The 27406-nt window shown below is 43.9% G+C and overlaps 1 protein-coding gene across 3 annotated transcripts; it reads right to left on the bottom strand.

The window, feature by feature from the left end:
• Window positions 1–755: 755 nt before the first annotated feature.
• Window positions 756–20829, bottom strand: ERMAP (erythroblast membrane associated protein (Scianna blood group)). Of its 3 annotated transcripts, XM_053577234.1 has the most exons (12): window positions 20690–20829; window positions 16750–16833; window positions 16149–16493; window positions 14478–14759; window positions 11533–11649; window positions 10605–10637; window positions 9413–9445; window positions 8088–8108; window positions 5909–5929; window positions 5784–5810; window positions 5674–5700; window positions 756–2590 (listed from the first exon to the last, which is right to left on the bottom strand). In XM_053577234.1, exons 2-12 carry the CDS (start codon window positions 16826–16828, stop codon window positions 1878–1880), a joined length of 1698 nt encoding a protein of 565 aa, XP_053433209.1. In that variant the 5' UTR covers window positions 16829–16833; window positions 20690–20829; the 3' UTR covers window positions 756–1877. The 3 variants fall into 3 exon arrangements, with proteins under 3 accessions (XP_053433209.1, XP_053433210.1, XP_053433211.1); XM_053577235.1 differs by lacking the exon at window positions 8088–8108; XM_053577236.1 differs by lacking the exon at window positions 14478–14759.
• Window positions 20830–27406: the final 6577 nt, after the last annotated feature.

Raw genomic sequence — 27406 nt, 5'->3', positions numbered from 1 at the left:
CCAGCTCCCTGACTTGTTCCTCCTAAGGCTTTTTAGGGTTATAGCTACTATGCTTTAAGTTCCTTTACCTGGTTATCACCAACAGGTAAATTAGCTTTTGAAAACATGTACAGTTAGTACTGGATGTCACCAAATTATGTTGTAAACAGCATCAAGAAAATAGAAAAGGGCCAGGTGCAGTGGCTCATGCCTGTAATCCCAGCACTCTGGGAGGCCAACTCCTTACGTGAGGTCAGGAGTTTGAGACTTGAGCAAAAGGAAGACCTCATCTCTACAAAACAATAGAAAAATAAGGCAGGTGTGGTGGCACACACCTGCAGTCCCAGCTACTTGGAAGGTTGAGGCAGGAAGATCACTTGAGCCCAGGAGTATGAGGTTGCAGTGACATATGATGACATCACTGCACTCTAGCCAAGCAACAAATTAAGAATGTCTCAAGAAAAAAAAAAAAGGGGGGGGGGGCGGCGCCTGTGGCTCAGTGAGTAGGGCGCCGGCCCCATATGCTGAGGGTGGTGGGTTCAAACCCAGCCCCGGCCAAACTGCAACAAAAAAATAGCCGGGTGCTGTGGCGGGCGCCTGTTGTCCCAGCTGCTCGGGAGGCTGAGGCAAGAGAATCGCGTAAGCCCGAGAGTTAGAGGTTGCTGTGAGCCGTGTGACGCCACGGCACTCTACCCGAGGGCGGTACAGTGAGACTCTGTCTCTACAAAAAAAAACAAAAAAAAACAAAAAAAAAAAAAAAAAGAGGGGGAGGGGGGAAGAGAAAGAAAATAGAAAAGTATGGCATATTTACCCCTCCACCTCTCCACTACCATTCTTGAAGAAAGAGTGAAAGGGATGTGATCCAAAAAGTATTTGCTTTTAGAAAGCTGATTTTAGGGGCCAGAGGCATGATCTGAGAGAGAGAAAGAAAGAAAAGCAATCCTTGAGGGGTTAAGTAAGAAGTCAGGGACCAGGGGCTGTCTAAAACCCTGAGGGCGGAATGAGGCAGAGAGAAGTGCTTCTAAATATCACTTAGAGTGGCTCGTGCCTCCTGTAATCCTAGCACTCTGGGGGCACTGAAGTGGGAGGACTGTCTGAACTCAAGAGTTCTAGACCACCCTGAGCAAGAGAGAGACTCCATCTCTTCTCAGAATAGAAAAATTAGGCGGCACCTGTGGCTCAGGGGGTAGGGCATCGGCCCCATATACTGAGGGTGGCAGGTTCAAACCCGGCCCTGGCCAAACTGCAACAAAAAAATAGCTGGGCGTTGTGGCGGATGTCTGTAGTCCCAGCTACTCGGGAAGCTGAGGCAAGAGAATCACCTAAGCCCAAGAGTTGGAAGTTGCTGTGAGCTGTGTGATACTAGGGCACTCTACCAAGGGCCATAAAGTGCAATTTTGTCCCTAAAAAAAAAAATTAGCCAGGTGTTGTGGCAGGCACCAATAGTCTCAGCTACTCAGGAGGCTGAGGAAGGAGGATTGCTTGAACCCAGGAAGTGAGCTTGCTGTGAGCTAGGTTGATGCCATAACAGTCTAGGCTGGTGCAACAGAGTGAGACTCTGTCTCAAAATATATCTATATATATCCCTTAGAGTAGAGAACTCTTTCCCCTGCACCTGTGCTGTACTTCAGAGACACACAGTCAGCATGTCCACCTGAACCTAAGCTGATTGTATCATTTTTAGGAATTCTCCCTCTAGGTCGATGGGAACTTCAAGTCCCTTAAAGAAAAGCTGGGTTCAGGATGAGTCCTGGGAGACAAGTATACAAAGAGAAATCACAAAAAGATTAGCATTTGGGTTAAGAAGAGGAGACCTTCCAGAGTCAGGTTTTGGGCCAGGATACTGAAATCCAGGGTGCTAGGCTGGATGGTCTGGGAGCAGGTAACCAGGCACATCCCTAAAAAGAAGGAACTTTAAGCCCCTGAAGGGCTGGGCCAAGATCAGAGGGAAAGGGCAAGATCATATCCCCAACTGGGGCTGGAGGGGGTAGTAAGGAAGAGTTCACCTTCAGGGACACATCTCCATTAAGGCTGTGTTTTTCTTCTGGTTTGGGGGCAACTAATTCCTTGGATTGCTGTAGTTCTGAACAAATGACTAAAGGTGCTGTGTTTTTCCCTCCATCATGAAGACAAGGCTCAAAGAAAGGGCGAAGGGGGCCCAAGAAACTGTCAGTGAAAGTAAAGATGTGGGATTTGTCAGTCACGTTGTAGAAAGAGATGACCCCTGCTTCATAGTCCAGGAAAACCCCGACACACTGAGGAGTCTCTTTAAGGCGAAAGAAGATCTGCGGGGACGTGAGAGCTTCATACTTGTTCTCACCACTCTGTCGCACAAGCCAGTGTCCGTTGGCAGGGGAGGCAGTGACCTTCCCCTTTCTGCTCACCGACTCACTGCACACCCCAAGGATCCATTTGGTCTTGCCTCCCACATACACCTCCCAATAGTGACAGCCAGCCGTGAAGTACTCGGAGCCCAGGACACTGACTACAAAATCAAATCTCTGGGGGTTGTTAGGCACAGGCTGCCTTCTGTCTCCAAGCCTCACACATTTCCGGTCCTCAGACAGGATGAGCTTGGGATGTGCTGAATCCGGGTCCAGGGTTACCACCACTGCAGAAAGTCACAGAGAGGTGAGGTTTGGTAAGCACAGGTCTGAAGGGATCTTTGAGTAGCTTTAGAGGGAAAAATAATCTTTAGGTCTGTAATCACTGATGCTGGCCCATTTTAGTTAATGGATCTCACCCCACATATGGACTGGAACCAAATAATACCAAAGAATAGGTATCCTGGTAGAGTACTAAGTAAAAGAGAAAGAACTTCTTCACCTGTCTGGGAAGCTGTTTTAATCTCGAGGAAATCCTACTTGCTATGGTTGAATGTGTCCCCTAATAGTTCATGTTTCGACACTAATTCCTCAATGAGACAGTGTTGGGAGGTGAGACTAGTGGAGGTGTTTGGATCATGGAGGCCCTACACTCACAAAGGGATTAATGCAGTTCTCTCAGGGCTGGGATAGTTCTCTGGAGAGTGGGTTGTATTAGTAATAAGGCACGGGCAGCGCCTGTGGCTCAAAAGGGTAGGGTGCCGGCCCCATATGCCAGAGGTGGTGGGTTCAAACCCAGCCCTGGCCAGAAACTGAAAAAAAAAAATAATAATAAATAAAATAATAATAATAATAATAAGGCAGGTTGCTCTGCTTTGTCTCCCCTCTTTTTGCATGCCCTTATCCACCCTGCCACTTTTTTTTTTTTCTTTTTTTTTTGTAGAGACAGAGTCTCACCTTATGGCCCTCGGTAGAGTGCCGTGGCCTCACACAGCTCACAGCAACCTCCAACTCCTGGGCTTAAGCGATTCTCTTGCCTCAGCCTCCCGAGTAGCTGGGACCACAGGCACCCACCACAACGCCCGGCTATTTTTTGGTTGCAGTTTGGCCGGGGCCGGGTTTGAACCCGTCACCCTTGGTATATGGGGCCGGCACCCTACCGACTGAGCCACAGGCACCCCCCACACCGTGCCACTTTTAATGAAGCATCACGAGGCCCTCACCAGATATAGCCACCCAATCTTGGACCTCCTAGCCTCCAGGACAGTAAGCTAAATAAATCTCTTTTCTTTTTTTTTTTTTTCTAGAGACAGAGTCTCACTTTATGGCCCTCAGTAGAGTGCCGTGGCCTCACACAGCTCACAGCAACCTCCAACTCCTGTGCTTAAGGCGATTCTCTTGCCTCAGCCTCCCGAGTAGCTGGGACTACAGGCACCTGCCACAACGCCCGGCTGTTTTTTGGTTGCAGTTTGGCTGGGGCTGGGTTTGAACCCGCCACCCTCAGTACATAGGGCCGGCGCCTTACCGACTGAGCCATAGGCGCCGCCCATCTCTTTTCTTTATAAATAACTCCATCTTGGGTGTTCTATTACAGCAATAGAAAAAGGACTAAGACATTACCTTTGTCTTCAATGTTCCAAAGGAAGCTAATTATCAAATACGATAACAAACATAGGCTTTGATGTTAGACCCTGCAGCCACATAGGATGTTTGAGTCCTAGTTTCTGCCACATGCTAGTCACATAGCCTTGGGCTTGTTATTCATTGCTAAACCTTAGTTTCCTCCCCTGTAAAATGGGGGTAATAATAGAACCTATGTTGTAGAGCTATTGTGAAGACTTGATGAGCTAATGCATGAGATGGTGCCTCACTGCTGCAGTGAAGTGCATGATGCTCATTTTGTTACCTAAAATTATTGCTTATAATGATCATTTTTAAATGTTGATATAGAGAGGATTCTTCCTTAACATTGTGGATTATGAGTGCCACAGTAAGTTTCACTCCTCCCCCAAATATGGGAAACGGGCTCTTCTTGGAGAATGAAGCCCATGAAATCATACTTGGTTGAAGAACAGGCAGTAAGCCAGTCTGTCATTGTGAGATGGAAGGGTTTGTGACACTCAGAATGCCAACTAAGATGACCTGCTATCCTCTCAAGAGGCCAACTGATCAATTCCATTGTACTCTGCTTGAAGGAAGATAGTATGACTGGGAGGGAAATGAAGAACCTAGAAAATTAATAAGGGTACTGAAACAGTGAAAACACTAAATCTCGTTGAAACAGCAGCAAAATATGCAACCTATTTAGGAATAAATTAAAAGAGACGCATGCAAATTTTTTTGCAATGAAACTATGACACTTTTTCGTAATCCATATTATTGGAGCATATGCTCCACCCATTCCTTTCTTCTCTGAGAATCATAGTCATCTCCTAGGAATATTGGTTTGCAGAGAAAGAAAAAAATGGCATATGCGTAGAAAGAGTCAGAAGCAGGGGTTATTTATCTAACTGTAGAATAGGAAGAACTTCTCAAACCTGAGAATATGGAAGAGAACACACAGGAAAAAATTAATGAATTTGACTACATAAAAATAAAACACTCACACATCAGAAAAAATACTGTAAGGAAATTAAAATGCAAGTGAAAAATACTCAGTGGCAAATATGACAAAGGGTTAACATCCTTTATCTAGAAAGAAGAAATACAAATAACTGGTTAACTTAAGAAAAATCTCAAAAATCATAAAAAAAACATAATAAGAGAAAACCTAATAATTATCAGTTCTCTAAAAGAAAGAAGACTTTCTAAATCTGTGACCTAAAAAAGATCACAAAGATTTTTTTAATTGATAAATAGATTTGATAACAGTAAAAGAAATTACAGTCTGCATTTCAAAGGAATAGAGCATGATCTAAGGTTACAAAGCCTTAAGGTGGACGGGCTCTGAAAATGTGAATCTAATAGAGCCCGTCCTCCTTAAGGCTTTGTAACCTTAGATCATGCTCCGTTCCTTTGAAATGCAGACTGTAATTTCTTTTATTGTTATCAAATTTATAAAAATATAACAAGTATCCAGTGTACTCCATACTAACATCACACCAATAGATAAATAACTACATGCTCACAAGAGAAAAAAAAACAAAATAAATTCAAGTCGGGGCAGGGGGAGGAGAAAGGAGGATTGATGAGCTCTCACCTGATGTGCACAGTGTAAGGGTATACAGGACACACCTAGGTGAAGGGCTCAACTACAACTTGGACTTTACCTAACAAATGCGAACAATGTAACCTAATGGTTTATACCCTCATGTTAATCTGAAATTTAAAAAAAAGAGAAACGTGGATCTATTTGATTGCCGTAACTTACCAAAATGCAGCCGTGCTCTTCTCCAGCCTGAAAGACATAGAAGGGATTGTTAAAGCACTGAAGAAATCGAGAACTCGCAGAGAGTCAAACACAGGGAAGGTGCAACTCACCTGAGTTTGCTGCAGCTCTTTTTAGCTCTATGAAAGAAGAAACAAGGAAGATGAACTATCACTGGGCATGTCAGGATAACAGGATATAACTTGGCACAAAAGTTATAAGAACATGGGAAACTTACTTAGTTCATTTCGGAGTTTCTCTAAAAAATAAGAAAATTGGGCAAATCAGAATGAGGGTTTCTACATTCCCATAATGCTACAATCCCGTCCCAACCACATTCTTAGAGCAGATCCTCAATTGCTATACTCTAGAACATCCTTATAAGAGAGTCTGCGATGGCAATAGCTCCCAGCTGTGGGCCATGGGCCTCAGCACTACTGCAGAGGATCAGCCAATTCCTTTGTGAGCCAAACCTTACGCAGACTGAACATCTCACACAGGGATTCTCAAACTATGGCCTGCGAGCCACGTGAAGCGGTGTGATTGTATTTGTTCCCGTTTTGTTTTTTTACTTCAAAATAAGATATGTGCAGTGTGCATAGGAATTCGTTCATAGTTTTTTTTTTTAACTATAGTCCGGCCCTCCAACAGTGTGAGGGACAGTGAACTGGCCCCCTGTTTAAAAAGTTTGAGGACCCCTGTTAGTGAACATAAATGTATGTATGTGCATGAGAGAAAAGTAAAATACAAGTTCATTTAAAACTGAGTCTCTAATAGATTTTGTTATCATGTATATTATCTCAATGTAAATTAAAAATAGGTATGTCAAATGTCTCCAGGGGGTTCGTAGGGGGAGTTGCTTTGTTTTGTCTTGTGAGAGGGTTTCACTTTGTCGCCCTGGATAGAGTGCCGTGGCATCAGGTTCACAGCAACCTCAAATTTCTGGGCTCAAGGGATCATCCTGCCTCAGCCTCTCAAGTAGCTGGGAGAATAGGTGCCCACCACGATGCTCTCTAATTTTTTTATATTTGTAGTAGAGATGGGGTCTCTTTCTTACTCAGGCTGGTCTTGAACTCCTGACCTCAAGGGATCCTCCTGCCTTGGCCTACCAGAGTGCTAGGATTACAGGTGTGAGCCACCACACCTGGCCTGCATGTTTTTTGTTTTTTGTTTTTTTAATGTTAAAAAGAATTCCTCTCAGATGCTGGTGTAGATGTGGAGAGAACAGAACACTTTTACAGCGCTGGTGGGACTGCAAACTAATACAACCTTTTTGGAAGGAAGTATGGAGAACCCTCAAAGAACTCAAATTAGACCTTCGATCTGATACTGCAATCCCATTACTAGGCATCTACCTAGAAGAAAAAAATCATTTTGTCATAAGGACATTTTCACTAGACTACTTATCATAGCTCAATTTTTAATCGCCAAAATGTGGAAACAGCCTAAAAATGCCCATCAACCCAGGAATGGGAATGGATTAGCAACCTGTGGTATATGTATATCATAGACTACTATTCAGCCATTAAAAAAGATGGAGACTTTACATCTTTTGTATTAACCTGGATAGAGTTAGGACACATTTTTCTTAGTAAAGTATCACAAGAATGGAGAAGAATCCAAGGTACTTCAATCCAATATTTTCTCAATGCAGATATGTCAAATGTCTGCAGTGGTTTTGTGGGGAGTTGTTTTGTTTTGTCTGGGTAGAGTGTTGTGGCATCATCCTCGCTCACAGCAACCTCAAATGTCTCAAATTCTAATATGAAGCCAGTAGACAATCTAATACATACCCACATAAGAGAAGAACTCAAATGAATTCAAGGTGGGGGACAGGGGAATGAGATAGTGGGGAGAGAGCAGGAGAGAGGAGAAAGGGAGTTACGCTGTATGGTACACCTCTTGGGGGCATCACATAATTATAAGAGGGACTTTACCTAACAAATGCAAACAGTGTAACCTAATTCTTTGTACCCTCAATGAACCTAAACCAATATAAACAAACAAACAAACAAATAAATAGAGGTCCTCATACATGAAGTGGTAGAGAAGCAATGCTCTAGCATTTTCAGTTTAATAAAGATCCATCCATCATGGACCCCACCTAAGAAATGTCATGCCTGGGTAATAAAAGGGAGTATCAGATGGCTTCACCTATACAGGTACATCTCTTCCTGGTAAAAACATTTCCCATTTGAGACTAGGTAACATTTGTTCAGGAAAGAGGAAGAGGAAATACTTCAGGTAACATTTGTTCGGGAAAGAGAAAAGAGGCCGTGAGAGCCAAGAAATCCCCAGTTTCCACGGCTACCATTTGCCCTCTCCCTTCTGCTCCAGTCAGTAAACTCAGACACTCATTCTAAAGCAAAGATCTCAGCAGAAGGAAGTTTGTGCCACAGATGAAGAGCAGAACTTACTGAAGGCTTTATGGAGTCTTCCTAAAAACCAGAAAGAGAGAGAGAGGAGTGAGTGATCAGATACTGCCCCTTTATCCTGGGTCCCTGGAAGGCTCATCACTCCACACCCAAGGAAGAAAAGGACACTCATATTCATATCAGTCCCAAGTAGGGCCCCATGTCCTAGGGGAATCCGATGGTCCTGGTAACACTTTCCCAATGACCCAGCTTGCCCAAGACTGCGGTTCCTCCTTCCCCAGTCTGTCTGGTTTCATTTCCACAGTCTGTAGAGTGTTTCAGAATGTTTGTAACTGCAGTGCCTGGGTGTATGCTTTGCTGTCCTTTTGTAGTCTGCTATGATAGTATCTAAGGTGTAAAACTAGCTAAAGTCCTCACATGAACTTATTGATATGACTTCATTGTTCTCTACTGTAGCTCCCCTGAAGTTCGTTTGTTTGTTTGTTGTTTTCTGAGACATAGTCTCACTTTGTCACCCTTAGTAGAGTGCCATGAGCTCACAGTAACCTCACACTCTTGGGCTCAAGTGATTCTCTTGCCTCAGCCTCCTGAGTAGCTGGGACTACAGGCACCTACCACAACGCTGGGCTATTTTTAGAGACAGGGTCTCGCTCTGGCTCAGGCTGGTTTCAAAATCATGAACTCAGGTGATCCACCTGCTTCAGACTCCCAGAGTGCTAGGATTACAGGTGCAAGTCACTATGCCTGGCTGGCTCCTCTGCAGTTATAAATTTCACAAACACAGAGGTCCCAGAAGGTTTGGGGACATAGGCAGCACACATTTTCCCCTCCCTGGCACTGACCCTGCCAGATAATTGAAGTTATATGTCTGAGTCTACCACCAGACCCTAAGGGCCAGGCATGTGTTAAGTGTCAGATGGAGCAATGAAGCTGAACGTGATACATGACACATGACACAGATCCAAGAGAAGTTATGGTTCAGTGTTACCATTTCCACTACTAATGGCTCTAATTACTGTGTCCGGTACTTACACCGAGGTAAGCACTGAATCCTCTCAACAATATGAGGTACATAAAATTATTATTCCCATTTTCTAAAGGTGTGATCTGAGGCTCAGAAGGACGTAAAATTTGCCCAAGGTCATTCAGCTAGAAAGTGGCTAAGAAAACAGAATTTAAACCCAAGTCTGTCTGACTCTTGAGAAGTCCCCACCATCATTACATTACACTCCCCCTCCACTCTTGGGCAGAACAGCCGGAGTGCCTGCAGTGTACACCATACCTGCCCCACCTTGGAGGACATGTAAGGGGGGAAGAGAGAGAATATGTTATTTGTTTCCTACCCATTACTCTTTATGTGTAATTACCTTTTTCTTTTGCATGGTCTGAGAGAAGATTTTCTAGAGAAAGGAAAGGAAAAGATCATGAGATTCTCTGCCATCATGGAGGGGCCCTGATTCCCATTGATCTCACCTGCTGTTCTTGGGCCTGCCCTCCTCTCTGTGCACCAAAACCTCCCTGATCCAGTCCCTGAACATCTCTTCTCTGGACAGCAGAATTGGCAGCCCAAATTGTTGCCCACACCCTATCATACTTCCTCTGGTCTCTTCTCAACACTGCGGCCAGAGAGAATTTTTCAAAGCACGATTCTGAGTGGATGTCCCTGTGCATTGCTTTATCACTGCTCTCAGGGAAAGGACCATCTTCAACATGGTCTACAAGGCCTCAGATGGCCCAAACACTGCCCACCTCTCCAGTTTTTGCCATGCCACCTCTTCTTCTTGCTCTTGCACCTTCTCTGCTTTCCAAATGTGCGCTGCCCTTCCGGACCATGCCTCTCTCACAAGCTGTTCCTTCTGTGGTAGATGGTTTTCCATTCCTGCTTCACTCACGATTTCCAGTCCTTGAAGTCAAACATCACATCCCCAAGCCTCCAGCTTGGTTGGGTCTTCCTGGTCATATCGTACCCTTCACAGACCTGGGAGCTTGCTTTTGTGGCATTTGTACTTATTTATTTGTGTAGTTACTTAATTTACATAATCTCCCTAACCAGACTAAAACTTCCAGGAAGGCACAGGCTGTGTCTGCTTTTACTCACCATCGTATCCCCCAAATCTAGTATCGTCCAGGGCATTTTGTAGATAATTATCAATTATTTGTTGAACAAATAAAAGTGTCCCTGAATTCAATCCACACAGTTCCCACAAAATAAGAGGGCGCAATGAGCTCAGAAACATAAATCACCAAAAATACCAGAAGGCACAATGTTACGAGTAAGAATCAGGAAACATTGGAAGCAATAGATTTCTTTTTTTTTCCTTTTGCAGTTTTTGGCCGGGGCTGGGTTTGAATCCACCACCTCTGGCATATGGGGCTGGCGCCCTACTCCTTTGAGCTACAGGCGCCACCCTGGAAGCAATAGATTTCAATTCCACCACCACCATCACTAAGAACAGCAGATGGATGAAATTTTCAGGTACAGAATCTAGATTAGTGAACACTGGGGGTATGGAAATGAACAAAGAAACATCATCTCCACCCCCATCCCAGGACACTTACCTACCTCCATCACCTGTTCATAGAGAAGCTTCTCTAAAAGGAAAAAAAATAGATGTCAGCTCAGCTTAGCTTTATTTAATTAATTAATTTATTTATTTATTTTGAGACAGTCTCACTTTGCCACCTTCAGTAGAGTGCCATGGCATCATAGCTCACAACAACCTCAAACTCCTGGGCTCAAGCGATTCTCTTGCCTCAGCTTCCTGAGTAGCTGGGACTATAGGCGCCCGCCTCAACACCCGGCTATTTTTAGAGGTGGAGTCTCATTCTGGCTCAGGCTGGTCTCGAACCTGTGAGCTCTACCCACCTCAGCCTCCTAGAGTGCTAGGATTACAGGCATGAGCCACCGCACCTGGCCCTAGGAAAGGCTTTTTCTAATAGATATAGTTGTCCAAAGATTCCCCAAGCTGCCTCAGTGGGACTGACTCATTGCCACTCTGGGTGTGTGACCATTTATTTGAAAGAAGTAGGGGGTCTTCAAATCATCAGCTAAGGGGAGGAGTGTTGTATTATGTGACTTTCAAAGTCCTTTCCAACCTTTGACCATTTTCCTGAGGATTTTATCCCATGCATATAATTGTATTTCCTGATTAGAAGGCTCTAATTAATTTCTTAGTTAATTAGAAGGCTGGCATTGACTATCGGAGCAAGATGGCGGCCGAGTAACAGCTTCCTTGCATCTAGAAGGTTGGCATGGTCAGTTATTTTCTCATTTCTCAAAGGATAAGAATTAACAGCTCTGCCCAAGGGTCTTTCTGCAGTTTATTGAATTCTCTCTGCATTGTGGGTCCCCAGTGCATGGCTCTTCTGGTTTTCTCCCAAAACCTAGGGACAAGTGTCCTATCTATATCTATGTCCATCCAGCATTTTCCCAGAGCAATCCTAGTCCTAGTTGCTGCCAGCCTTGGCCCTCTCACCACTTAGTTACCTTTTGATTTTCTTTGCTTCCAGATGAGCCAAATGCACACCATGATGAGAAGAAGCAGGACAAAAAGGATCCCAGTAAGAGCCACTTCTGAGGACGAGACCCTTCCAGGAGATGGGGCTGAAACAAAAGCCACCAATGATCCCCTCAGATGGCAGACAGCTCAGGCACGTCCCTACTGTCTCCATCACTTCCAGGGAGAGACCTCACCAAAGTAGGTGAGGGTTCTGGTTTCTCTTAGTAACTCAAACCTTGGATGCCATTAAAAGTGAGTGAGATTGTGCGGTACCTGTGGCTCAGTGAGTAGGGTGCTGGCCCCATATACCAAGGGTGGCGAGTAACCCAGCCCCGGCCAAACTGCAACAAAAAAATAGCCTGGCATTGTGTTGGGCACCCATAGTCCCAGCTACTTGGGAGTCTGGGGTAAGAGAATTGCCTATGCCTGAGAGCTGGAGCTTGCTGTGAACTGTGATGCCATGGCACTCTACCGAGGGTGACAAAATGCGACTCTGTCTCTAAAAATTATAATAATAATAATAAACAAAAGTAAGTGTGGTTATGGCACTAGCCACATACACCGAGGCTGGTGGGTTCGAATCGGGCCCGGCCCAACTAAACAACAATGACAACTGCAACCACAACAAAAACAGCCAGGCATTGTGGTGAGTGCCTGCAGTCCCAGCTACTTGGGAGGCTGAGGCAAGAGAATCACTTAAGCCCAAGAGTGTGAGGTTGCTGTGAGCTGTGACGCCACAGCACTCTACCAAGGGCAACATAGTGAAACTCTGTCTCAAATTAAATAAATAAGAAATAAAAAGACCAGTCATGGCTGGGCTCAGTGGCTCATGCCTGTAATCCAAGCACTCCGGGAAGCTGAGGCAGGTGGGTTGCCTTAGCTCAGGAGTTCAAGACCAGTCTGAACAAGAGCAACACCCCTTCTCTACTAAAAGTAGAAAAACTGAGGCAAGAGGATTACTTAAGCCCGAGAGTTTGAGGTTGCTGTGAGCTATAATATCACCCTGGTACTCTACCCAGGGTGACAGCTTGAGACTCTGTCTCAAATAATAATAATAATAAGAAGAAGAAAATAAAAATGAAAAGACCAGTCATGTAAGGCACACAGCACTTAGGGTCAGTGGCAGTAGAAAGAGAAGAAAGGAGGGGCACACAGAGAAAAAAAAACACAAAGAATTAGCAGAGGTCTATGACTCCTTCCCACCCCAGGCCCCAGACTATCTTTCTTGGCTCCAAAACCACCCTTTTCTGCTATATGACTCCATGTTTCAAGAGATTCTAAATGGTTCATACCTTTTAACCCATAAATTCTACCTGCAGAAACACTTTTTAAGAAAATAATCAAAATCACTTTTCAAAATACATGCAAAGATGTTCACTACACCATTAGCTATGAGGACACATTGGGAAACATTCAGATGCCCAGAAATAGGGCTTTGGTTAATTTTATTATCCTATAGCCACAGAGTGAAATACTGCACAGCCCTTAAAATGTTACTTATGGACATGAGCTAAAAAAAAGAAAAATACTTATGATATTAAGTGGAAAAGTACCCTAGGAGACATATAGGAATATTAAAAAAAACAGGCTTTGGGTGGCGCCTATGGCTCAAAGGAGTAGGGCACCGGCCCCATATGCCAGAGGTAGTGGGCTCAAACCCAGCCCTGGCCAAAAACTGCAAAACAAATAAATAAATAAATAAAAATAAATTAAAAAAAAAAAACAGGCTGAGTGTGTATCCATAAACACATACACACTCAGAGATACATACATGCAAGAAAGTCTTCAAACAAATATACCAAATTTTAGCAGCTGTTCTCTGGAATTTATGAGATTATAGGCTATTTTTTAGTTTCTATAAAATATTCTGTGTTTTTTCAAGTTTTCTATAACTCACATGCTTTATTCTTAGAATTTTTTTTTTTTGTGGTTTTTTTTTTTTTGGCCAGGGCTGGGTTTGAACCCGCCACCTCTGGCATATGGGACCGGCGCCCTACTCCTTGAGCCACAGGCGCCGCCCGCTTTATTCTTAGAATTTAAAAATTTCTTTATAAAATTTCTTTTTTCTTAAGCAATAATAATAATAATGCAAAGAAAGTAACATTCACATTGTCAAATAAGAGTATGTCGGGGAGGGAGGATGGGTGGAGGAAGGGTGATTGGTGGGATTACACCTGTGGTGCATCTTACAAGGGTACACATGAAACTTAGTAAATGTAGAATATAAATGTCTTAATGCAATAACTAAGAAAATTCCAGGAAGGCTATGTTAACCAGTGTGATGAAAATGTGTCAAACTGTTTATAAAACCAGTGTATGGTGCCCCATGATCGCATTAATGTACACAGCTATGATTTAATAATAAAAAAAAAAGAGTAGGCACGGTGCCTCATGCTTGTAATCCTAGCACTCTGGGAACCCAAGGTGGGTAGATTGCTTGAGCCTAGGAGTTCTAGTCCAGCCTGAGCAAGATCAAGATCTGGTCTCTATAAAAAAAGAAAAATAAATTAAAAAAAAGAGTAGGTCTATCATAAAATGCTTTGATTCTGAGATTTAGTATGGAGTCATCAGTTAACTTCCTTTTTTTTAAGTCTCAAAAAATAGACAACTAACATTTATAAATAAAAGTAAAAGATAATTTCAAAAACCAGAGCATGCCAAATCTTATAGACAATAGAAAAAGAAATACTTCAAAATCATTCTACTTGATCTGGGTACACTTGATATTAAAATTGGAGAAAGTATTATTATTATAAAGGGGAAATTACAAACATATGTCACTTATAAATGAGGATGCAATATCCTAAACAACATATTAACAAGTTGAATTAAAAATTAATGTTTAAATAATGTACTTTGGTCAAAATTAAAATTTCTACTAGGGCAGGAGTTTCCTTCGGAATCACCAGGAGCTTTAAGCCTCAGCTTTTACCTTCTACGGCCATGGCTGCAACCTTCTCTTGGCCAAGGGCTGTGTTGCGGATGGTGCAGGACACATTCCCCAGTGCACTGTCGCTGACTCTGCTGAACACTGCTGTTTGAAAGAGCCCAGCATTGTCCAGAGAGTGGGCCTCCGACAGGGATGGAAGCACCAGGCCTTGAGGGTCTCTCCACTCGGCCCAAGGCTGTGGGAACCATCCCACTGACCTGCACACCAGCAGGATCCATCCAGCATTGTAGCCTTTCATGTGGATATAAGGATCAGAACCTAAAACTGAAGCGAGGAGACTGCCTGGATGAATCAGCCCAGATACAGACCAGCAGGGGCTCAGCAAGGACGTGGTCCTAGCCTGAGCCCTCTTTACCCCACAGTTTCTTCTGATGAACAAGGGTAGCTGTTATGGGACTAGAATGTCTACCCTTCATCCACCCTCCCAACCATCCTCCTCCCAATGGGATAAGCCAGTTTCTAGCTTTATCCTCAGATGTCTCAAAACCTATCTCTAGTAGTAACTATATCATCACGTGATTCATATTCTTTGGGGCAAGCACTTCAGTTCCATTTTATTTATTTATTTATTGAGACAGAGTCACCCTGAGATTGAGTGCCATGGCATCATCATAGCTCACAGCAACTTCAAACTTTTGGGCTCAAGAGATCTTTAAAGTATTTTTTTCCCTCGGTTCCCTTTAAAAAAAAAAAATACTCTTCATCCCCAAATGACTCCATGTTTGTAAAATCTGTCTACCAATTACTTTGTGTTTCAAAGTAATTGACTCATCACCTTTTAGTGTGTGGCTCTAAGTTATGACCAAAAGATAATCACCTTGTGACCACATGGAGCCAGTATCATTCAAGCAGATGCAAAGACATGGGTTGGGTTGGGATTTTTTTTTGATAGATCAGGTTTTTTTCAAATATTGAATCTAGTTTGACAAACACTATGTCTACCTTAAGTACTCAGGAACCTCAGGAGAGGACCCAGTAAGTAAATCCTTGTCACCACTGGGAATCTGGCTCTTGGGGACATTTCCTTATAGCCATGGCTATGATTTTCTTTATAATTGAGCAAAGAAAGATGACCCAAAGAGGAAAAGCTATTATCTATCCACTAAGCCCTACAGGCCACTGATTGCATTTAACCCAGGACCCGCATTGTGTAGAGTTTTCTTTTTTTTTTTTTATAGGAATATTTTATTTGTTTTTTTTTTTTTGTAGAGACAGAGTCTCACTTTTATGGCCCTCGGTAGAGTGCCATGGCATCACACAGCTCACAGCAACCTCCAACTCCTGGGCTTAAGCGATTCTCTTGCCTCAGCCTCCCAAGTAGCTGGGACTACAGGCGCCCGCCACAACGCCCAGCTATTTTTTGGTTGCAGTTCAGCCGGGGCCGGGTTTGAACCCGCCACCCTCGGTATATGGGGCCGGCGCCTTACTGACTGAGCCACAGGTGCCACCCTTGTGTAGAGTTTTCTGAAGTTGGGGTCCCTTCCTCATCAGAAAGCCTGAGCCACAGTCACAAACTCCTCTGAGGTCAATGGATCAACTGGGCAATATGCATTGTGGACGAAAGGAAAGTGCAGATATGGAAGGACAAAGTAGTGCTGACTAAGCTCATTCAATTGCCTCAGAAGACCCTGGGCATGGCAAACCCATTCTAACCTGCAACTTGCAGGGTCACAGTGTCCTCTCTGCTCTGGTTTCCGATGCGGACCAGACATCGGAAAGGCCCTCGATCCTCAAGGCTCACACTGTAGATGTGCAGAGTGACACTTCCCTCTTGGGCGTCTCTCACCAGCGCTGTCCTCCCCTTATATTCTGGCATCAGATCTTCATCCCATTCCTTCCCATCCCGAAACACGTGAACGACCTGAGAGCGCTGCGGTGGTGGGGACCGCAGCCACCTCACCTCCTCTGGCACCATCCCAGGCCAGAGAGAGACAGGGCAGAGTAGGTTGGCTGTGCCCCCCAGCGGGGCCAAGTGAAAAGTGCTGGCATCCCCTGTGCCTGCCGACAGAAAGGGACAAGGTGATCTGAGTGGGAGGATATAGGAGAAAAAGCTGGAACAGGGATAAGGAACGGCATTATCTTGGAGGAGGACCCAGAGCCTGAACCACCCCCCACAAAAAAATAAATAAATAAATAAGGAGGAGAGAGAGAGAAATGGGGGGAGAACACAACCCAAAAATAAATAAGGTCTCTGGCCAAGCCTCCTGGGGATGCCATTATCAGATGTCCCAGGCAGAGGTTCAGAAACTCCTACCTGACATGCTGACAGGCAGCTGGAGCTGGAGAAAGACGAGGGTGATGAGCTGGGAGCCAAAGGAACTTGCCATCTCCATACGATCTAGGAGGACAACAGAGAGAGACCCCAGAAGAGGGCTGAGGAGATTGGAGTGAGAGGGCTTAACCTGGGAGCCAGGGCTTAGTTGGGGACTGCATTGCCCCTGCTCTGGAATCACACAGACTCGGGTTCCTACCCAAGCTCTGCCACTGACACTGTGACACTGTGACTGAACTTCTCTGAAACTGTGTTTCTTTATCTTTAAAATGGGTACCATAGGTTCGGCACCTGTAGCTCCGTGGTTGGGGCGCTGGCCACATTCACCAGGGCTGGCGGGTTAGAGCTTGGCCTGGGCCTGATAAGCAACAATGACAACTACAACAAAAAAATAGCTGGGTGTTGTGACAGGCTCCTGTAGTCCCAGCTACTTGGGAGGCTGAAGCAAGAGAATCACTTAAGCCCAAGAGTTTGAGGTTGCTGTGAGCTGTGACGCCACAGCATTCTACCTAGGGCAACATAGTGAGACTCTATCTCAAAAAAAACTAAAATGAGTAAAAATAACTGTGCCTCCTTGCAGGATTATCTGAGGGTAGAAGGAGGTTAAGTGCTCACATAGAGACTGCCATCTTAGCTAAGTCTGTGAATGCTGCAGGGAGGATGGTGGTGGGGATGAGATGAATGAGGATCTAGGGGTGAGACACTGAGTGTGATTTCTTTTTCTTTCTTTTTTTTTTTTTTTGAGACAGAGTCTCACTCAGTCACCTTGGCTAGAGTGCCATGGTGTCATAGCCCACAACTTCTAACTCTTAACTGGGTCAAGCGATAGTCTTGCCTCATCCTCCCTAGTAGCTGGGACTACAGATGCTTGCCATAATACCCAGCTAGTTTTTCTGTTTTTCGTAGAGATGGGATTTTGCTCTTGCTCAGGCTGGTCTCAAACTCCTGAGCTCAAGCAACCACCAAGCTTGGCCTCCCAGAGAGCTACAATTACAGGCATGAACCACTGCACCTGGCCTGTGAGTCTGACTTAGATGGCATAGTGAAGAGTCTAAAAGAACAAGAGCTTATGCATAGACCTAAGTAAGTAAACACCAAAGTAATGGCCTTCTTTTGCATTTGGTATCCAAGAACAGGCACCAGAAGTGCCTGCTTGAAGCCAGTCTTCACCCATAATGTAGCCTACAGCTCTTCCCTGGCAGCCTTCCAAGTTTCACTGGACAAATAACAAACCAAAGAACCAAAGCAGTAAGATCCCTCTATTTCACCCTGAAGGCACTAATCTTGCAAACTCAGGGTTGGTTCTGCCCATTTTCTAGCTCTGTGTCCCTAGGAAAGTTTCATAACATCTCTGGGCTTCATATTCTTTATTATTATTATTATTTTTTTTTTTTGAAGAGGAGTTTCACTTTGTTGCCTTGGGTAGAGTGCTGTGGCATCATAGCTCACAGCAACCTCAAACTCCTGGGCTCAAGAGATTCTCTTGCTTCAGCCTCCCGAGTAACTGGGACTATAGGAGCCTACTACAAGCCCAGCTATTTTTTAGAGGTGGGGTCTCACTCTTGCTCAGGCTAGTCTTGAACTTGTGAGCTCAAGCAATCTACCCACCTTGGCCACCCAGAGTGCTTGAGCCACGGCACCTGGCCCTTACATTCTCTCTCTTTTTTTCTTTTTTTTTTTGAGACAGAGTCTCACTATGTCGCCATTGGTAGAGTCATGTCACTGCTCACAGCAACCTCAAACTCTTGGGCTTAAGCCATTCTCTTGCCTCAACCTCCCAAGTAGCTGGGACTACAGGCACCCACTACAACGCCCAGCTAGTTTTTGTTTGTACTTGTCATTGTTGTTTGGCAGGCCCAGGCTGGGTTTGAACCCGCCAGCTCTTGTGTATGTGGGTGGTGCCCTAGTCACTGAACTACAGGTGCCGAGCCTTTACATTCTTTTTTTTTTTTTAGAGACAGAGTTTCACTGTACCACCCTCGGGTAGAGTGCCATGACGTCACACAGCTCACAGCAACCTCTAACTCTTGGGTTTATGCTATTCTCCTGCCTCATCCTCCGGAGCAGCTGGGACTACAGGCGCCCGCCACAACACCCGGCTATTTTTTGGTTGCAGTTTGGCAGGGGCTGGGTTTGAACCCACCACCCTCCGCATACGGGGCCGGCGCTCTACTCACTAAGCCACAGGCGCCGCCCATACATTCTTAATCTATCAGGAGGGAACCTTCTTCACAGGTGAATGTGAAGTGTGGCAAGGCTCAGTGGCTCACACCTGTAATCCTAGCACTCTGGGAGACCAAGAAGGGTGGATCAACCTAGCTCACGAGTTCAAGACTAGCTTGAGCAAGAGTGAGAACCCCCATCTCTAAAAAAAAAAAGAACTGGGCATTGTGGTAGATGCCTGTAGTCCCAGCTGCTCAGGAGGCTGAGGAAAGAGGATCATTTCAGCCCAGGAGTTTGTCTTTAAAAAATAAATAAAAATAGGGAGGCACCTGTGGTTCGGTGAGTAGGGCGCCGACCCCATATACCAAGGGTGGCAGGTTCGAACCCAGCCCCAGATAAACTGCAACAAAAAAATAGCCAGGTGTTGTGGCAGGTGTTTTTTAGACTCTGACTCCAAAAAAAAAATAAAAATAGGGTGGCACCTATGGCTCAAGGAGTAGGGCACCGGCACCATATACCAGGGGTGGAGGGTTCAAGTCTAGCCCTGGCCAAAACTGCAAAAAATAAATAAATAAAAATAAATAAAAACAAAAAATAAAAATAAAATTTAAAAAATTTGATTATTTTTCATTTTAATTTGTATTTATTTGATTACTCATTTGTTATTTGGACTTTGCCAATGTACTTGGTTCATTTTTCTATGACATTTGTCTCACGATGGCTTGCAAAATTGTTTATATAGCAACCATTTTTTTCTACTACCCATTTTGGAAATATTTTCCCCCACACGGTTATTTACATTTCAATTTTTAAATAGTTTCATTTTTAATTTTTTTTTTTTTTGAGACAGAGTTCATTATGTTGCCCTCAGTAAAGTGCTATAGCATCACAGCTAACAGCAACCTCAGACTCTTGAACTCAAGCAGTTCTCTTGCCTCAGCCTCCCAAGTAGCTGGAACTACAGGCGCCCGCCACAACTCCTGGCTACTTTTGTTGTTGTTGTTGTTGCAGTTGTCATTGTTTAGCTGGCCAGGGCTGGGTTCAAACCCGTTACCCTCAGTGCATGTGTCTGTAACCACTGTGCTATGGGTGCCAAGCCTCATTTTTAATATTTCTGAATCAGAGAAAAGATTGCAACAGATGTTCCCTTGACAATCCCAAACAGTTTGAGTAGATCCTACAAATCTACAAATGATCAGTACAAAAGCACACAGCCCAGTATCTGGCCAATAGTAAATGCTAAATAAATGTTACCTATAATATTAATGATGATGATAATAATAAATAGGAATCTTTCAACAAAGCCCATCCAGGTCTCTTGTCACTTGCTGTGTTTGTGCTCCTAGGTGACAGCTAAGAGTTGCCCCCATTGGGCGGCCCCTGTGGCTCAGTGAGTAGGGCGCCGGCCCCATATACCGAGGGTGGTGGGTTCAAACCCAGCCCCGGACAAACTGCAACCAAAAAATAGCCGGGCGTTGTGGCAGGCGCCTGTAGTCCCAGCTGCTTGAGAGGCTGAGGCAAGAGAATCACATAAGCCCAAGAGCTGGAGGTTGCTGTGAGCCGTGTGACGCCACGGCACTCTACCGAGGGCAGTAAAGTGAGACTCTGTCTCTACAAAAAAAAAAAAAAAGAGTTGCCCCCATTTAATCCTTTAAAATGTTCTTGTAAGAAGAAAGAGAATTATTTCTCTACCAAACCTGAGGATTCCAAGAAAGTTGAATGAACAGAGTGAAGAGAGAGGAGAGGGAAGAGAACTCACCACCTTTGGCATCAGGGATCCTTGTCCTTCACTGGCAGATCTGGAGCCTCTTAACTGGAAACACTCCCTTGCCCCATGCAGAGAGTTGAGGTATCAGGCAGGAGCTTCAGGAAGGTAGAGAAATGTGGGCCTGGGGAAAGTTCATATTTTATTCTAAAGTCCAAAGACCAGAGCCAGAACTCTGTCTGCCCCAGAGGCTCCCTTCTAGCTGTTCCTATAAACAAATAAGCCACACCCTGCCTGTCTGCCTTTGATAAAGGAACAGAGCAAAGAAGAGTCTCCCTCAAAGCGAGGAAGCCACCAAGTGCCACTGGGTACAAGGAACTTACCCCTCAGCCTCCTTTTTTGCCAGGGCTAGCTTACCAAGGGTAATTCCCTTTGATAGAATTAGATCTTATTAGACACTTCCTGAAAAGTTGCTCACTTTTACTTTTTAAATCAGAGTAAACTGGAAGATTGTTTTCAAAGACACCCACCAAGTAGCCAGCTTTAACTCACCTCCTTTATCTCTAGCTACACCCTGACACGTGCTGACAAGGAACATTGCTCACTCTTCTCCAACATACGATAAACCCTTTCTTACTTTCATAATATCCATAATTGCATCTTTAACAATGCATTATATACGTTTGTCTTTTGAACTTCATAAAGATGAAGCCCATTGTCATAATTCCCCACAGATTCCTTTTCTCCTTCAACATTTTTTTTTTTTTGACATAGGGTCTCAACCTGTCACCTGGGCTAGAGAGTGGTGGCATCATCATAGCTCATTGCAAACTCAAACTTATGGGCTCAAGTGATCCTCCTGCCTCAGCCTCCTGAGTAGCTGGGACTATGGGTGCCCTCCACCATGCCCAGATAATTTTTCTATTTTTTGTGGAGACGGTGTCCTGCTTTTGCTCAAGGTCTCAAACTCCTGGCTTCAAGCAATTCTCCCAAACTGCTAAGACTACAGGCATGAGCTTCTGCGCCCAGTCTTTTTTTTTGCTGTTTTGGCTGGGGCTGGGTTTGAACCTGCCAGTCAAGAGTTTCTTTAGAGTAGTGGTTCTCTATCTGTGATCCATGAACCCTGGGAGTCCCTGAGACCCCCACCAGTCAGATTTAAACTTTATTCATAATAATTCTAAGACGTTATTTGCCTTTTTCACAGTATTGACATTTTCAAAGACACTTTAAAAACCATGATGGGTAAAACAGCTGGCACAAATCATTAAGTGGCACAAAATTGCAGTAAAAGTTACTAATTTTATTAAATATCAACTCTTAGATACATATATTTTCAATATTCTATGTGACAAAATGGGAAGGACACATAAGCAGTTCTGATACAGTTCAAAATATGATGACTTTGTGATTGAGTTGTCAGCTGAAGTGGTCACTTGACTCATGGAGCACAATTGTTACCTAAAAGTACAACTGATAAACTTAAGATTTCAGACTTGAGTATTTGGCAGAATATTGTGCACCTGTCATTTCAAGAAAAACAATTGACAGGGCCCTAAAGATAATTTAATCTTTTGAGTGAAAATTAGAATTAAAAAAACTTTTATTTGCTATTGTGATCTTGATAGCTTCCTAATTGCAAAAGACTTGTCTGATGAGTGTGGTAGTGATATTAATGAATGTGTTTGGGGGTTTGTTGGTTTTTTGAGACAGAGTCTTACTCTGTCACCCCAGTTAAAGTACTGTGCTATGGTGTCATCATAGCTTGCTGCAATCTCAAACTCATGGATGGGTTCCAGCAATCCTCCTATCTCAGGCTCCTGAGTAGCTGGGACTACAGGCACCTACCACCACGCCTGTAATCCCAGTACTCTAGGAGAGGCTGAGGTGGGGTGGATAGCTTCAGCTCAGAAGTTTGAGACCAGCCTGAGCAAGACTGAGACCCTCATCTCTACTAAAAATGGAAAAATTGGGCAGCGCCTGTGGCTCAGTGGGTAAGGCACCGGCCCCATATGCCAAGGGTGGTGGGTTCAAACCTGGCCCTGGCCAAACTGCAACCAAAAAATAGCTGGGCGTTGTGGCGGGTGTCTGTAGTCCCAGCTACTCGCAAGGCTGAGGCAAGAGAATCACCTAAGCCCAGGAGTTGGAGGTTGCTAGGAGCTGTGACACCACAGCACTGTACCAAGGGCAATAAAGTGAAACTCTGTCTCTACAAAAAAAAAAAAAAAAAAAATGGAAAAACTAGCCAGTCACAGTGGCACATGCCTGCAGTCCCAGCTACCGGGGAGGCTGAGACAAGAGGATCACTTGAGCAAGAAGAGTTTGAAGTTGCTATGAGCTATGATGATGCCACAGCACTTTACTCAGAGCAACGGAGAAAGATTCTGTCTCAAAAATAAATAAATAAATATCACAAGATAAATCAGTAGGCTTTATTGTAACAAGAGCATAAAAAGTTCATTGCTTAAAAAAAAAAAAAAAATCAATGGCCTAGTTCTTTGGGCGGCGCCTGTGGTTCACAGGAGTAGGGCACTGGCCCCATATGCCAGAGGTTCAAACCCAGCCCTGCCAAAAACTGCAAAAAAAAAGACATGCAAAAGATTTACTGCCATAAAAAAAGAATAAAATCCTATCATTCACAGCAGTATGGATGGAACAAGAGGACATTATGTTCAGTGAAAAAAACCAGGAACAGAAAGTTAAACATATGTTCTTATCATATTCTTTTTTTTTTTTTTTTTTTGTAGAGACAGAGTTTCACTTTATTGCCCTTGGTAGAGTGCCGTGGCGTCACACAGCTTACAGCAACCTCCAACTCCTGGGCTTAGGCGATTCTCCTGCCTCAGCCTCCCAAGTAGCTGGGACTACAGGCGCCTGCCACAACGCCCAGCTATTTTTTTGTTGCAGTTTGGCTGGGGCTGGGTTTGAACCCGCCACCCTCGGTATATGGGGCCAGCGCCCTGCTCACTGAGCCACTTAAATTTTAAATTTCGACATAACCTCCGTCTCTCCCTCCCCTTTCCCTAACCTCTGTTCTGCTTTTCCTCCTAAAAAACTTTATTCTCATAGGAGGAAAAGCAGAACAGAGGTTAGGGAAAGGGGAGGGAGAGACCGAGGTTATGTCGAAATTTGTTAAAGGATACAAAATTACAGCTAGAAAGGAAGAACAAGTTCCAGTGTTTATCATAGGATGACTACAGTTAACAGTGGTGGCTCAGCGCTGTGGGAGGCCTAGGCGGGTGGATTGCCTGAGCTCAGAGGTTCGAGATCTGTATGAACAGCAGTGAGCCAGAGTAAGACCCCGTCTCTAGTAACATCAAAAACAGCCAGACTTTGTGGTGGGGGTCTGTAATCCCAGCTACTGGGGAGGCAAGGGGACAGAGCATCGCCAGAGGAAGAACATCTAAAAAAAGAAGAAAGAAAATGAACAACAACAACAAAAAAAGTACTTCAAAGAATGAACAAGCAAGCTGAAATTAAAAAAAAAAAATACGTTTTTGAATAGCTAGAAAAGAGGATACTGAATGTTCCTGACACAAAGAAATGATAAATGTTTGAGATGATAGATATGTCAGTAGCCCTGACATGATCACTATACATTTTATGTATTGCAACATCATTATGCACCCCCTAATTATGTATAATCATATGTCAATTCAAAAATTAATTTTTCTGTAGGCCAGGCACAATAGTTCGTGCCTGTAATCCTAGCACTCTGGGAAGGCCAAAACATGTGGATTGATTGAGTTCACAAGTTGAAGACCAGCCTGAGCAAGAGCAAGACCCCAGTCTCTACTAAAAATAGAAAAAAGTAGCCAGGCATTGTGGCAGGTGCCTGTAGTCCCTGGCTGAGGCAAGAGGATTGCTTGAGCCCAAGAGTTTGAGGTTGCTGTGAGCTATGACGACACAGCATTTCACCAAGAGTGACAAAGTGAGACTCTGTCTCAAACAATACAAAACAAAACAAACAAACAAAAAAGGAAAGTTGAGAAACAAAGAAAAATTCCTGGAAATTAAAATTTTGTATGAAAAATATTCAACAGAAGAACCAGAGGATACAGTTTAGGAAACTCTTAGAGAGTAGAATAAACAAAACCAAGTAATGGAACATGAGAGAAAAATCAGGGAATTATTCGCAGAGAACATTTCCTGGAATTGAAGATTATGTTTCCTGATTGAAAGAGGCCACCCAGTGCTTAGCACAATGAATGAAAAAGCCTTTCAAAATTCATTATTATGAAAGATCAGAACATCAAGTATAAAGGGGGAAAATATCCTTAAAGTTTCCAGAAACAAATGAACGAACAAAATCCATATGGGAAATAAAAGAAATCAGAATAAATCAGACTCCTCAGGAGGCTAATCACGTGGCAAGCTAGATGACAATGGATCAATGTCTTTAAAATTCTGAGGAAGACCAGCCTGTGAGACCCCATATCTAAAAAAAAAAAAAAAAAAATTAGCCAGGTATGGTGGTGCACATCTGTGGTCCCAGTTACAGGCAGGAGGATCAATTGAGCCCAGGACTTGGAGGTCACAGTGAGCTATGATAGATAGTACCATTGCACTCCAGCCTGGGCAACAGAGTAAGACCCTGTCTCTAAAAAGAAAAAAAAATTTGAGGAAAAATAATTTCCAACCTGGAAATTATCAATTAAGGGTGAGAAAAATAAAGCCATTTTTAGACAAGCAAGGACTCAATAATTTACCTTTCACAAACCCCTTCTGGGTATTTAATAGAGAATGTACTCCTCCAAAATGAGAGAATAACCCGAAAATGGAAAGACATAAGATCCAGGGAGCAGGGGATTTGGCACAGGAGAGCTAAGAAGAGAACCCCCAGAATGTGGTTAGGGGAAATCCTAGGACAGGAGCTATGCAGGAAGGCCAAGAAGACAGTTTAGAGCAAGAGAAGGATGAATCTAAGGAAGGATGTCATCAAGGGAAAAGGCATAAGCTAGGCATGGTGACTCATGCCTGTAATCCTAGCACTCTGAGAGGCCAAGGCAGGTGGACTGTTTGAGTTCATAAGTTCAAGACCAGCCTGAGTAAGAATAAGACTTCATCTCTACTAAAAGCTGGGCATCATGGTGGGTGCCTATAGTCCAAGCCACTCGAGAAGCTGAGGCAGGAGGACTGCTTGAGGCCAAGGGACTGAGGTTGCTATGACCTATAATGATGCCACAGCACTCTATCCAGGGTGACAGAATGAGACTCTGTCTCAAAAAATCAAACAACAAAAAAGACACTGATAGATCACCAGGTGCAAGTGACCAGATCAAGAGGTATTTTATAGTTCTGATGGTGTTTGTAAAATAATTAACAGTAGTTCCATAGATAATTAAGTAAATTTTTAAAAGACCATTTTTAGCACCAGACAAAAGAAGTTATTCCATAAAGTGAATATAATCCTGGCAGAGTATATGCCTCAACTGTGAAAATATTCCACAGTTGTATTAATGTAGACACTGACTAAGCCAAGAGTCCACTCCTGGTCACAAAAAAAAAAAAAAAAGAAAGAGAAAGGATAAACTTTTGAAGGAAAACCAGGAAGGGGCATTTGGAGTTTTAGGGGGGGCTTTCTTTTTCAGACAGGGTCTTATTCTGTTGCCAGCTTGAATTGGCATGGAGGAAGGGGACTTCGGTGGTGCCCGTAGCTTGGTGGACAGGGTGCCAGCCACATACACCGAGACTGGCAGCTTCGAACCCCATCCAGCCAGCTGAAACAACAGCTGAGACTGTCTCAAAAAAAAAAGAAAAGAAAAGAAAAAAGGAAGGGGACTTTGATAGGTGGTGTTCAGCCCCAAGATTCATTCCTTCCCAGCTTCTTCATTCTTGGTTTTTTGTTGTTTATTATTTTTTATTTTTTTGACACAGTCTTACTATGTCGCCCTCAGTAGAATGCCATGGCGTCACAGCTCACAGCAACCTCAAACTCTTGGGCTTAAGCGATTCTCTTGCCTCAGCCTCCCAGTTAGCTGGGACTACAGGCACCCACCACAATGCCCAGCTATTTTTTTTGTTGCAGTTGTTTAGCTGGCCTGGGCTGGGTTAGAACCCGCCACCTTGGGTGTATGTGGCTGGCGCCGTAACCGCTGTGCTACAGGCACTCAGCCAAGCTTCTTTATTCCTGATGAAGAATTCAAATCTGACATCTCTAGTCCTGCGCCTTTCTGGAATCTTCTAATTGCTTACTGGACAACTCTTCTTGCCTATTGCCACTCTAGGTGTAAAATCAATTTCTCTCTCTGTCTTTCTCCTCTAACTTATCCTATTTTTCACCCTTTCCCAATCCAATTCATCTATTTTTATCAGTGGCTCAGTGACACCACTATTTTTCCGGTCTTCTGCTTTTGTTTTTCCACTCTGTCATTCCCTATACCTGTCTCTTTTAGCAGGCTTAAAAAGCCTTCCAAAGGCCCTGCTCCATCTCCAGCTGTAATGCAGTTGATAGCTTATATGAACTTTATAAACTATACAATGTGACACAGATGTAAAATACCAATATTATGCCAACATTTCTGAAATCAACTCTGGCTTGGTTACCTTTATTCTTCTTTGAGGCAGTCTCACTCTGTTCCCCAGGCTAGAGTGCAGTGGCCTAAGCTTAGTTCACAGCAACCTCAAACTCATGGGTTCAAGTGATCCTCCTGCCTCTCCCCTCCCCACCCCCCCGCCCGCACAGTGCTAGGATTACAGGTGTGTGCCATCAGGCCCAGCCTGGCTTGTTTACTTTTATTAATAATAATCCAATTAGCATTTGTATTGTAATTT

This window comes from Nycticebus coucang, chromosome 22, assembly GCF_027406575.1.
Source record: "Nycticebus coucang isolate mNycCou1 chromosome 22, mNycCou1.pri, whole genome shotgun sequence".
Taxonomy (NCBI): domain Eukaryota; kingdom Metazoa; phylum Chordata; class Mammalia; order Primates; family Lorisidae; genus Nycticebus; species Nycticebus coucang.
This window is presented reverse-complemented; position numbering and strand designations above follow the sequence as displayed.